Raw genomic sequence first — 13,094 nt, 5'->3', positions numbered from 1 at the left:
TATTCCTGACCCAACCGTAACCCAACCTTTAACACCCCTTCCTGCAGGTACCACAGGCTGGAGCCACATTGTCTACCCCTCCCATTTGGTGCCAACCAGCATCAGGAAGGACATCTTGGACGGCAGGGACGTCAACCTGGCCTCTCTCCTGATTTCTGTCCATGATCTGGCAGAAAATAAGGCCTATACCTGGGGTGACATATTGGTGGTCGTTAAAGCCAAAGACCCCAGACTGAACTGGAAATTATCTGTCCCAAAGTTCACCCTGGCCTTTGGCATGATGAGATGTCCTGTGTTCAGCCGCTCCCAGCAGAAGGGAAGAGCTGGACTTATACCTCCATACGGTTGTAGACTTGGGCTACAAGTATGGAGGATTTTCTTTTTACGACTACCACCGTTCCTTTTCCGCAAAAGGCGGCAGCCAGGCTCACACAGTTTCAAACAACAAACAACTGGAGTCTCATGGACACAGAGCTGTTCTGCCGCCATTTTGCCGGCTTACGTTCACCCCTGTGTGCGATTTGCCTGTCCTCCACTCACACTGCCACCTGGTGCGCCAATGCAACAATCAAACGTCCCTTCGAATTTCCCTCCACCTCCGGTGCGCTTCAGGGTCAGTCGGCCCCTGAACAAAAGCCTCAGGTGGACAAATTCGGACGCCCAGTCCGAACCGTGGGAGGGGCAGCCATCTGCAATAATTACAACTATGGGTCCTGCAACTTCAGTCAGTGCCGCCTACTCCACATCTGCACCTTATGCCAAAGAGCGCACCCAAGAAACTTGTGCGAAGTTAAACAACAAAAGAGGGCATTACTAAGCCGGATCAACGTCTGGTGGTTAGGACTCTATCTCACCTCACACCCCACCCCCTCCCTGGCCACCTACCTTATCCAGGGGTTCACAGTAGGGTTTCACACCGGCCTCATTTCTTTACCCCACAGTACCTACGAACGTGGGAATCTTCGTTCAGCGGCCATTGACAAACAAGCCATAGATCGGCTCTTAGAGGCAGAAGTAGACCGAGAGTTCGTTATAGGCCCCTTCACTCAGCCCCCTTTCAGCACTTGGAGAGTCAGCCCTATTGGGCTTGTCAAGGGCAAGTTCACAAATAAATTACGCTTGGTGTACGACTTGTCTGCGCCTCATTCTTTCAACATTCCCAGTCTCAATTCTCTGATCCCCTCCGAAGAATTCTCCCTAAAATATTCCTCTGTGGATATGGCAATCCAAGCAGTCATCAAAGCAGGTACAGATGCCTGGCTCTCCAAAGCCGACATCTCGGATGCCTTCAAGCTCCTGCCTATCCACCCATCCCTTTGGTGCTGGCATGGCATCAAGTGGAAGGAGGCGTACTATTTTGCCACAAAACTGATGTTTGGTTCGAAGAGTAGCCCTTGGCTCTGACACATTCACTCAGTCCCTCGCTTGGATACTCTTACACAAGGCTCAGTGCCAAGAAGTCATCCATTACCTGGATGACTTCCTACTAATAGAACCACCCAGCAGGCCCCCAGGAGACCTCGACAAACTCAGAGTGGTATTCGGAAATCTCAATGTTCCCATCCCCGAGCACAAAGTCGACGGCCCAGCACACAACATCACATTTCTCGGGGTCAACTTAGACACCTGCACTATGCAGGCCAGTCTCCCCCTCGACAAACTAACCCGCATTAGGGCGGTTCTTCAAAAATTCACCCACACCAAGGGGTGTACCAGAAAGCAGTTGCAATCTCTCCTGGGAATGCTTAATTTTGCCATGCGACTTATTCCACAAGGCCGCGCCTTCGTGTCACGTCTGCTGAGATTCCTGTCAGAAACACAAGACCCCAATCAGATCCTGAATCTAGACTCCGCAGCAATAGCGGACCTATGTATGTGGGAGGAATTCTTGTCCGCCTGGAATGGCATATCCCTATTTATACCCATGGTTTCGGCCCTTTCACCCCAGGTGGTGACAGACGCTGCAGCTTCCACAGGTTTCGCGGCAATTTTTGGCCACCAATGGTTTTCAGGACCCTGGCCTCAACAGATACTGTTGATACCCGGCTTTACCCGAACATCTTCCCTCTTCGAACTCTATCCCATAGTGGCAGCTGCACAACTCTGGGGTCATCATTGGACAGGACAAACTGTGGTCTTCACCACCGACAATCAGGCCACGGCAGACATTATCAACAAAGGCAGGTCCAAGTCCCTAGCAGTCATGTCCTTCCTGCGCAGATTGGTACAACTGTCTTTACAGCATCAGTTTAACATCCACTGTTCATTTATTCCAGGCAGATACAATTTAGCTGCTGACGCACTGTCACATTTTAATTACACCTCCTTTTTCAAACAGGTTCCCGGAGCCGATCCAGTGTCGGCCCCTATCCCTGTCTGGTCACAACTGACACTGGACTAGTTCAACATTTACAAGGAGCAACGCAGCTCATCAATCACTCACTCTCCCATAACACACTCAAAGCCTACCAGACAGCTTGGAAGGCGTTCAATAAATTCCTGACACCATGCTGCAAAGGACCAACAGATGTCAAACAGGTACTGGCCTTCATTTCGTACTGCCACACTCAGCTGGCCTTATCTTACAATACCATTCGGCTATACCTAGCCGGTATACAACATTTCTTGACTCTTGAAGACCCCGCAAAATCTTCACTGTTCTCATCACATGCTATACGAGCCATCCTAAGGGGCATTCAGAAACAACAACCAGTGGTTAGCACTAAGCGCTTACCCATTACGGGGCCCATCTTCAGAGATATGTCGACCATCCTGGCGACTTCTCCATTCGGTCTTCTCCTCAGCACGGTCCTACAAGCAGCCATATATTTGGCTTACTACGGGTTCTTGCAACCTGGCGAGTTCACCTGTAACAACCCCGCAGACCAAGTACTATGCAGACGGCACTTGGTTCGCTACCAAGACCATTTCATCCTCCACCTCGAGGTTTCTAAAACCCAGCAAACAGGCTCTGGAGTGGACATTCACCTCTACAAAACCCAATAACAGCTGGTGTCCAGTCACCGTACTCAACCGTCTCCTGTCACTCCTGCCTGAACAACCGGACACCAGTCCTCTTCTACCATTCCCAGTTAAACCCTTAAGCGCCTGTCAGTTTGTGAAACACATAAGGATACTTCTCCGCAATCTTCACCTTAACCTGAGTCAGTACTCCGGACACTCCTTTCGTATCGGAGCAGCCTCCGCAGCATCCCGCCACGGGGTCTCGGACCACGTCATCAAAAGACTAGGCAGGTGGAAATCAGCCTGCTTTGCCCGGTATATCCCCAATCCTCAAGTAGAGATGGCACAAGCATTTTCCAAATTGGCTCAATGAATAAACTGTAAACCAATAAAATATTATACCCCTACCTGAATGTTTTTGCCCCCTTATTTTGGCATACCAGCCATTAGACCAAGGCACACTTTCCGGTCCATTTCATATGGTAAGTCCACACTTCCAGGTCTATTTCCGATGGTAAGTCTTATGTTAACTATAATGTTATCTATGTCCATATCGGACATAGGGCTCCAACCATAAGTAGGAAGGCCAGTATGGTGGCCTGAATTTATGGGAGGAGCCCGGGGGGTATTTAAGCAGCCCGCTCACCTGTGGTGCTTGTCGGTTTCCTGTGTGCGATACCCACCCTCCCATCCCCATTTCACAGCATTTCTCAACTATTCATTTCTCTTTACAGAATAATCATTTCTTAAACCAGGGTATGCCCTCTTATTTTGACATACCGGCCATTAGACCAAGGCACACTTTCAGGTCCATTTCATATGGTAAGTCCACACTTCCAGGTCTATTTCCGATGGTAAGTCTTATGTTAACTATAATGTTATCTATGTCCATATTGGACATAGGGCTCCAACTATATATATATAAAACCTTATTTAGTGTTATTAGAAGCTTCAGAGAGTTTGTAGGCACAGACAAGGTATTTTTCGTATGCTGTTAAAATCATTTTTGGATAAAAATGGATAAAATTGATTTTTTTTTTGAAGGATTACTCATTTGACGCCATCTAGTGGATATCCAGGCTCCCTACATGTTCAGTTGTGAGCTATAAGGAAGTAAGCTATGACCTATAATGATGAGTTCTGTTTTTTATTTTTTATTTGTAGAGGCTTTTGTCCTGAAAGTGAGTGTTTACTATAATGTGTTGTATTGAATCATAGGAGTCTCTTTCTTGAATACGCACTTTTATCATTGTATATCCCTCGTTGGGGAACTTCTGGCTCATATGGTTGATCAATATGTGACTGACTGGACGTGCTGGGCCATCACATATGGACTCCTTTACTTTCACTTTTTGAGGTAGGAGGTGGCTATATGGGGGAACCTTTTGTCTGAATGGGGGATGCATTCGGGATGTTTGCTGTCTAATCAAGCTTTGTGTACAATTATCTCTGTCAAGTACTTTTTTGTCTGTTCAGTAGTTATATCACGCCATTTCCTGAAGAAGCCTTCTGGTGAAACATGTTGAATTAAAGGCGTGAAAGTGGCCAAATTACATCAGAAAATAGTGTCCTGTATGTCTAATGTACACTAATGTACTGTATGTTATGTTTTTATATAAAACATTTTTTTATCTATGTGTATAAATAAGAGTTATTTTCCTTTTAACTGTTGTCTCATGAATGTGTATAGATTGCACCTTTAAAGTCCCCAAATTCTTCTCTCTTTTTTCTACCATATAAGGGTCAGTTGCCACTGACATCCAATGTGGGGGTAACTTCTACACTGATCACCAATGTAAAGGGGCTTTTCTCCACTGACCTGCAATGTGAGAAGCCATTTTTCCATTGACCGCCAATGCAAGCAGATACTTTTCTACTGACAACTAGTTTAAGGGAATGATGCCATTTTCATAGTTTGTGTTTCTAGCAATTTGTATTCATTTCAGTTCATTATTATTTCTGTATAGAGTGATCAATAGATTGTCTTCAGTACAACCAGCCTGTCCACAGATGGATCGAAATTCAGCCAGTTCCTGTCTAACCACTCAAATTTCTATCAGTCCATGGCCTGCTTAAGTGCACTCCAGTGAGTGTCTACGTTGTCAAGAAAAGGAAAAAAGAAGCAGTCTCCATGAAGAGTAATGAAGCATTGCAATGTAGAAAGTTGGGTGTTGCAACATAAAGAGACAGGGGTACTGCATGAGCCATTAAGATGTGAAACGGAATAGGAAGCCTCTAGTACTACCAACAGGAGTGCACAGTGGTACAGCCTCAAGAAGTCACTGGAATCACTCCCCTAATAAAGCATTAAGACTTTCTTTGACTTGTTGCTAGACGAACGTGTCACATAGTCCTTTACCATGCTAAAATAAAGCCAATTTATTTTAGTATCAAAACAAATGCAGTTAGTATTATGGTAGTAATTTTCTACCTGAGGCACATCTTTCAGGAAATCAGGAAGTTGAAATTCACCTTTAAATACCTAAAAGACAAAATTAAAGATTAATAATGAGTACTAATATAGCCAATATAGACAAAACACAAAAGCGTTTTAATTACTACTAAAAAAAAAGACTAATTTCATCAACATGTGGAATACAAAAGTGTACTGATTAATAGGATTTGCAAGCATAATGGAAAATATGAAGCATCCCCAGTGCACATATAAATAAAAAGTAAACAGTAATATGAATATTGTTTATTTTCATGACAGATTATAAAAAAAGCTCCTTTGAGGATTTATATATATATATATATATATATATATATCACACATACACACTAACACACACACATACAATGACATGCTTCTTGTTAAAAGTGAACTAGTAAGTAATTCTTAGGGCCTTATAACCACTTTAAAGCTCTATCATGCATAGAAATCTATGCCTTAACATGATTGATAAACGCTGCTGTCTTCTTTGGGCCAAAGCACATTTAAAATGGTCTGTTGCAAAATAGAAGAAAACAGTTCTTTGGTTAGACAAATTGAAATTTGACATTTACTTTGGTAACCGTGGCCTTGTTATCTTTCCTCAGTTCAAAAGCCTCTGATGGTATGGGGGTGAATTAGTGCATATGGAATGGGAAGCTTGTACATCTGGAAAGGCACCATCAATGATGAAAGCTACACTATATCCAGGGTTTTAACCCTTTCATGACTAAGCCTATTTTTGAAATTTGGTGTTTACAAGTTAAAATCCGTATTTTTTGCTAGAAAATGACTTAGAACCCCCAAACATTATATATATTTTTTTAGAAGAGAGTCTAGAGAATAAAATGGCGATTGTTGCAATATTTTATATCACACGGTATTTGTGCAGCGGTGTTTTAAACGCAAATTTTTGGAAAAGTGACACTTTAATGAATTTTAAAAAATCCAAACAGTAAAGTTACCCCAATTTTTTTGTATAATGTGAAAGATGATGTTACGCCGAATAAATAGATACCAAACATGTCACCCTTTATAATTGCACGCACTCGTGGAATGGCGACGAACTACGGTACCTATGAATTTCCATAGGCGACGCTTTAAAAATTTTTTACGGTTACCAGGTTTGAGCTACAGAGGAGGTCTAGGGCTAGAATTATTGCTCTCGCTCTGACAATCGCGGCGATACCTCACATGTGTGGTTTGAACACCGTTTACATACGCGGGCGCGACTTCCGTATGCGTTTTCTTCGCTGCGCGAGCTCGCGGGGACGGGGGCGCTTTAAAAAAATTTTTTTTTTTTATTTATTTATTTTATTTATTTTTGTACTTTTATAAATTGTGTTTAAAATTTTATTTTTTTTTTTTACTTTTATTGCTGTCACAAGCAATGTAAACATCCCTTGTGACAGTAATATGTGGTGACAGGTACTCTTTATGGAGGGATGGGGGGTCTAAAAGACCCCCCATCCCTCCTTTACACTTCAAAGTATTCAGATCGCCGAAAACGGCGATTCTGAATACTGTATACTTTTTTAAATTCGGCGCCATTGGCAGCCGAGTAAACGGGAAGTGACGTCATGAGCGTCGCTTTTAGCCGCATCGGTTGTTATACTCGGGTAGCCGATCGCCCGCTGAAAACAACGGTACCGGGATGATGCCTGCAGCTGCGGGCATCATCCCGGTATAACCCCAGAAAGCCGAGTACGCATATGTGCGTTCGGTCGGCGGGAAGGGGTTAAAGCAGCATATGCTCCCATCCAGATGACATTTTTTTGAGGGAAGGCCCTGCATATTTGGCTTTGGCCCAGAAAAGACAGCAGTGTTTATCAATCATGGATTCTATGCATTATGGTGAAATACCTTCTGTGCTGCAGCTCCCCCAGACCACCCCCTTTTTTTTACCTCAGCCTGATCCAGCGATGTGCATGAGCGGAGCAGCACTGTCTCTCTTCTCATTATACAGATTAATAGCAGCAGGAGACTTTGGCTCCTGCTGCTGTCTATCAAATCGAGTGACACAGGAGCGGGGGGTAGGGGCCGAGTTCCGCTGTCTTTGTCAATGGACATAGCAGCAGGACTCGGGAGCGAGCCCACAAGGGTGCCCCCAGGAAAAGTGGCCTTCCCTGGGGGCACCCGATGAAGAGGGGGGGCATGGAGCGCCAGTTGGGCACTCCAGAAGAAGAGGATCGGGGCTGCTCTGTGCAAAAGTATTGCACAGAGCAGGTAAATATAGGCATGTTTATTATTTTTATATTAAAAAAAAACCTAGGGTTTAGAACCCCTTTAAAAAATGGTACATTTTCTCAGTTTAAACATTTGATACATTTTCTATTCGGAACAAAATATGGGTTTATGAGATTTGCAAATCATTGCATTCTGTTTTTATGTAGATTTTACACAGTGTTCCAACTTTTTTGGAATTGGGGTTATATATATATATATATATATATATATATACCTAATTTATTAATATATCATTTGATAATTAATTATATCTAAGTGTATTATAAATCTGTACTCTGTTTTCATGTAGATTTTAGACAGCATCTTAAAATTTTTGGAATTGGGGTTGTATTATAAGAGCTCCCTATATTGTTTCTTTCCTTGATTTTAAGATATGCCATATATTGTGCGAATTTGTGTAGTTTTTGGTGGTTGTGATAACAGTTTAGCCATGCATTGCCATAGGCATTTTGTAGGGGATTCTCTTTTGTACCACTTTGAATATAAAATAAGAAAAAACAAGGGTTAAAGAATCTGAACAAAACAAAATACTAGGCTCTGATAGGGAAAAGAGGAACTTTGTCCCTAAGGGTCAAGGCCCTGGGCAGAAGGCACTTCTGTGACCCATTTTCAGCAGACAGTAGGCTGGAGCCCGCTGTTGGCTGACGTTACAGAGCTGGTTCAGGCTCGGGAAAGATCGCGACCATATGGTCGAGATCCACCCACATGCCTGGACCGGCACCCGGCTCACCCCTTTCATCGATCCACTGAACGCCTGAAATGGCTGCTCCCACCCCCTCCGCAACCCAGAACTCCAGTGAGCACTGGGGAGGGGCAGAGCAGACAGCGCTGACTGACAGTCACCAGCTCTCTGCTCAGGGAGCACTGAGAACCGAGTAATCCGCGGAGTTTGATCGGTTGGTTCTCAGTCTTCGAGCCAGGGAAACAGACGCAGCATCAGACTGATGCAGCATCCACCTTGGTAAGTATGATTTGAAGGAAACAAAAATAAAAAAATCCCATACTTTTCTTTTAATTGAGAAGCAGGAAGCCATTTATGTGGAGTAACCAGCAGAACAAAGAGGAACTCAGTCTTGCAAACAGACGCTGTGGCTGCCAGGTAAATCCTTATAGCCCTGACCACATCCAGGTAATGTAGAGCAATCTCCTTGCCATGATTTCAGGCAGGACAAAGGGAAAAAGAACAATGGAAAAAAAGACCACTTTAGATAAGGTTTTGGTCACAAAACCACCTTGCCCTTGTGCAAAACAAGAAAGGGCTCTTTACAAGAAAGGTGTGTTCCTGAGTTGACAACTCTAACAGATGTAAAGGCAACCTTACAAGTGAGGTTATATAGTTACATAGTAGGTGAGGTTGAAAAAAAAGACACAAGTCCATCAAGTCCAACCTATGTGTGTGATTATATGTCAGTATTACATTGTATATCCCTGTATGTTGCGGTCGTCCAGGTGCTTATCCAATAGATTTTTGAAACTATCGATGCTCCCCGCTGAGACCACCACCTGTGGAAGGGAATTCCACATCTTTGCCGCTCTAATGTTGCGTACACACGGTCGTATTTTCCGATGAGAAATGTTCAATAGGAGCTTGTTGTCAGAAATTCTGACCTTGTGTAGGCTCCATCAGACATTTTCCGTCGGAATTTCTGACAAACAATATTTGAGATCTGGATCTCAAATTTTCCAACAACAAAATCCGTTGTCGTAAATTCCGATCGTGTGTACACAATTCCGACACACAAAGTTCCACGCATGCTCGGAATCAAGCAGAAGAGCCGCACTGGCTATTGAACTTCATTTTTCTCGGCTCGTCGTACGTGTTGTACATCACCGCATTCTTGACGTTTGGAATTTCCGACAAGATTTGTGTGACCGTGTGTATGCAAGACAAGTTTGAGCCAACATCCGTCGGAAAAGAACATGGATTTTGTTGTTGGAATGTGCGATCGTGTGTACGCGACATTACAGTAAAGAACCCACTAAGTAGTCTAAGGTTAAACCTCTTTTCTTCTAATTTTAATGAGTGTCCACGTGTCCTGTTAAAACTTCCTTCTGCAAAAAAGTTTTATCCCTATTGTGGGGTCACCAGTACGGTATTTACAAATTGAAATCATATCCCCTCTCAAACGTCTCTTCTCCAGAGAGAAGAAGTTCAGTGCTCGCAACCTTTCCTCATAACCAATATCCTCCAGACCCTTTATTAACTTACTTGCCCTTCTTTGTACGCACTCCATTTCCAGTACATCCTTCCTGAAGACTGGTGCCCAGAACTGGACAGCATACTCCAGGTGCGGCCGGACCAGAGTCTTGTAGAGAGGGAGAATTATTGTTTTATCTCTGGAGTTGATCCCCTTTTTAATGCATGCCAATATTCTGTTTGCTTTGTTAGCAGCAGCTTGGCATTGCATGCAATTGCTGAGCCTATCATCTACTAGGACACCAAGGTCCTTTTCCATCCTAGATTCCCCCAGAGGTTCTACCCCCAGTGTATAGATTGCATTCATATTTTTGCGACCCAAATGCATTATTTTACATTTTTCTACATTAAACCTCATTTGCCATGTAGTTGCTTACCCCATTAATTTGTTCAGATCTTTTTGTAAGGTTTCCACATCCTGCGGAGAAGTTATTGCCCTGCTTAGCTTAGGATCGTCCGCAAACACAGAGACTGAACTATTTACCCCATCCTCCAGGTCGTTTATAAACAAAATAAATAGGATTGGTTCCAGCACAGAACCCTGGGGGACCCCACTAGCTACCTCTGACCATTCCGAGTACTCCCCATTTATCACCACCCTCTGAACTCGCTCTTGTAGCCAGTTTTCAATCCATGTACTCACCCTATGGTCCATGCCAACGGACCTTATTTTGTACAGTAAACGTTTATGGGGAACTGTGTCAAATGCTTTTGCAAAATCCAGATACACCACGTCTACGGGCCTTCCTTTATCTAGATGGCAACTCACCTCCTCATAGAAGGTTAATAGATTGGTTTGGCAAGAACGATTCTTCATGAATCCATGCTGATTACTGCTAATGATACCGTTCTCATTACTAAAGTCTTGTATATAGTCCCTTATCATCCCCTCCAAGAGCTTGCATACTATTGATGTTAGGCTAACTGGTCTGTAATTCCCACGGATGTATTTTGGGCCCTTTTTAAATATTGCTGCTACATTGGCTTTTCTCCAATCACCTGGTACCATTCCAGTCAGTAGACTGTCAGTAAAAATTAGGAACAATGGTCTGGCAATTACTTGACTGAGTTCCCTAAGTACACTTGGATGCAAGCCATCTGGTCCCGGTGATTTATTAATGTTAAGTTTCCCAAGTCTAATTTTAATTATGTCCTCTGTTAACCATGGAGGTGTTTCCTGTGATGTGTCATAAGGATAAACACTGGAGTTTTGGTTACTGAAGCCCCCCCCGATTCCCTCGTGAAGACTGAGGAGAAGAATAAATTCAATACCTTTGCCATCTCCCCATCCTTTGTAACCAGATGTCCTTCCTCATTCTTTATGGGGCCAATATGGTCTGTCCTCCCTTTTTTACTGTTTACATACTTAAAGAAATTCTTGGGGTCTTCCAATAGAATGCCTAATCGTAAAAATGGGTTAAGAACAGAGAGCACCAGGCTGAGATCCAAAGGTGGCACAGAAGATCGAATTAAAGGATCTATAATAGTAACTTTTTGAAGAAAAGTCTTAACCCCTTCCCGCCGAGCATACGCAGATGTGCGTACTCGGCTTTTGGGGGTTATACTGGGATGATGCCCACAGCTGCAGGCATCATCCCGGTACCATTTTGTAAAAGCCGCTCGGCTGTTATATCAGGGGAGTGGGAGGGGACGTTCCCCCCTCCCACCGCTCTTACCATGCCTCCCGATCCACCGGGAGGCCCGATCGATGATCCGCCGCCTCCGGCGGCTGCTGACAGTCTGGAACGAAGCCGTGGGTGGCTTCGTTCCAGCCTTGTAATTGTAAACGCGGAAGCGTTTCCCGTTTACTCGGCTGCCAATGGCGCCGGTTTTAAAAAAATCTACAGTATTCAGAATCGCCGTTTTCCTTTAAGGAGTAGTTTGTGGTTTAGATTATTTTTTACCTGTTTCTTTAGGCCACACCCAATATACAGTGCAATTCAGACATATCCACCATTTGCCACATGATTTTTCCTTTCCAAGTTCTCCCTCTTTCTCAGCTTCTGATGTTGGGAGGTATGTGAACATTCCTATGTTCTATATATTCTTTATAAATTAATAAACTAAATTAAAAACCGTGCCACTCTAAGCTACATAATCTAGGCCGAACCTGTCCTGCTGACAAAAGATAAATCCGATTACCTTGAGCCTGATGTATACATACATTATGTGGAAAACCTTGTCACTGTGGCCTATTCAGGCAATAAATCCCGGACAGCTTGGCAGTAAGCCAGCAGCCCAAGAACGTTTGCAACAGCAGAGAAGGAGGAAATTAATGACAAGATGCAAAAATAGGGAGGGAGCGTGTACTGTAACAAGTGTGTTTTACAACAGCCAAACAATAAAACTAAACAGCATACCAATACCAACTGGTACGTCTTTCTATTAAATAGGTTTTCAAAGCAAGAGCTGCACATAAACATAGAAGCATAGAAGATTGATGGCAGAAGAAAAAGACAAAGCAGTCCATCGAGTCTGCCCAATTTTTTTTTCATTTATAATTTTGTTTTTGTTTTTTTTTTTTTGCTTTTTTAACTTTTTTTTTTGTCATAGTATAGATCTATGTTTGTTCCAAGCATGTTTGAATCCACTTACTGTTGCCTGGCTCACTACCTCATCCTGCTAGTTTGAGGTCATGTTCCTGTGTTATTGATCTTGGCTTCATATTAAAAATAAAGCCTTCTTGAACCTCATTTACCCACTTGATGTATTTGAAGGTTTCCATTATGTCCCCTCTTCCTCCCTTTCCCTTTTTTCCTCCAGACTGTACATATTCAGTTCCTGAAGTCTCTCTTGACATGTTTCATCTCCCAGGCCTTTAACTAAATTTTGTTGCCCATCTCTGGACTTGTTCTAGCTTTCCTTTGACCAATCCTCCAGCAAAGCCAAATCTTGTTCCAGGTTACAGGCACCTCCAGGGCTATCAACCCTATTACACACCTTTGTCTTATCAGCAAAAAGACATACCTAGCCCAACAAACCTTTAGTTATATCACAGATATATATATATATATATATATATATATATATATATATATATATATATATATATATATATATATATATATATATATAAAATAGAACAGTATTACAGAGCCCTGTGGTACACCACTAGTGACTGGTCTATGTTTCCAATGAACCCCATTTACAACCACATTCTGTGTATCCACTGCGCCACGGATTTAATCATACCTTGTACAATTTTTTTATTACATCATTATGTGGAAGTGCATAAAATGCTTTGCTGAAATTCAG

At 43.0% G+C, this 13,094-nt stretch overlaps 1 protein-coding gene across 7 annotated transcripts in view; it reads right to left on the bottom strand.

Annotated features, from left to right (window-relative positions):
• The window catches only part of TPST1 (tyrosylprotein sulfotransferase 1), a 128,604-nt gene that overhangs the window by 15,460 nt on the left and 100,050 nt on the right, over positions 1 to 13,094 (bottom strand). For all 7 annotated transcript variants that reach the window (XM_073615115.1, XM_073615116.1, XM_073615111.1 and 4 more), the window contains one exon: positions 5,396 to 5,446. In XM_073615115.1, the coding sequence (XP_073471216.1) occupies positions 5,396 to 5,446 (51 nt within the window). The remainder of the gene's footprint in view (positions 1 to 5,395; positions 5,447 to 13,094) is intronic.

This window comes from Aquarana catesbeiana, linkage group LG02 (assembly GCF_042186555.1).
Source record: "Aquarana catesbeiana isolate 2022-GZ linkage group LG02, ASM4218655v1, whole genome shotgun sequence".
Classification (NCBI taxonomy): domain Eukaryota; kingdom Metazoa; phylum Chordata; class Amphibia; order Anura; family Ranidae; genus Aquarana; species Aquarana catesbeiana.
Note: the sequence above shows the minus strand (reverse complement) of the source record. Positions and strands in the feature narration are given on the sequence as shown.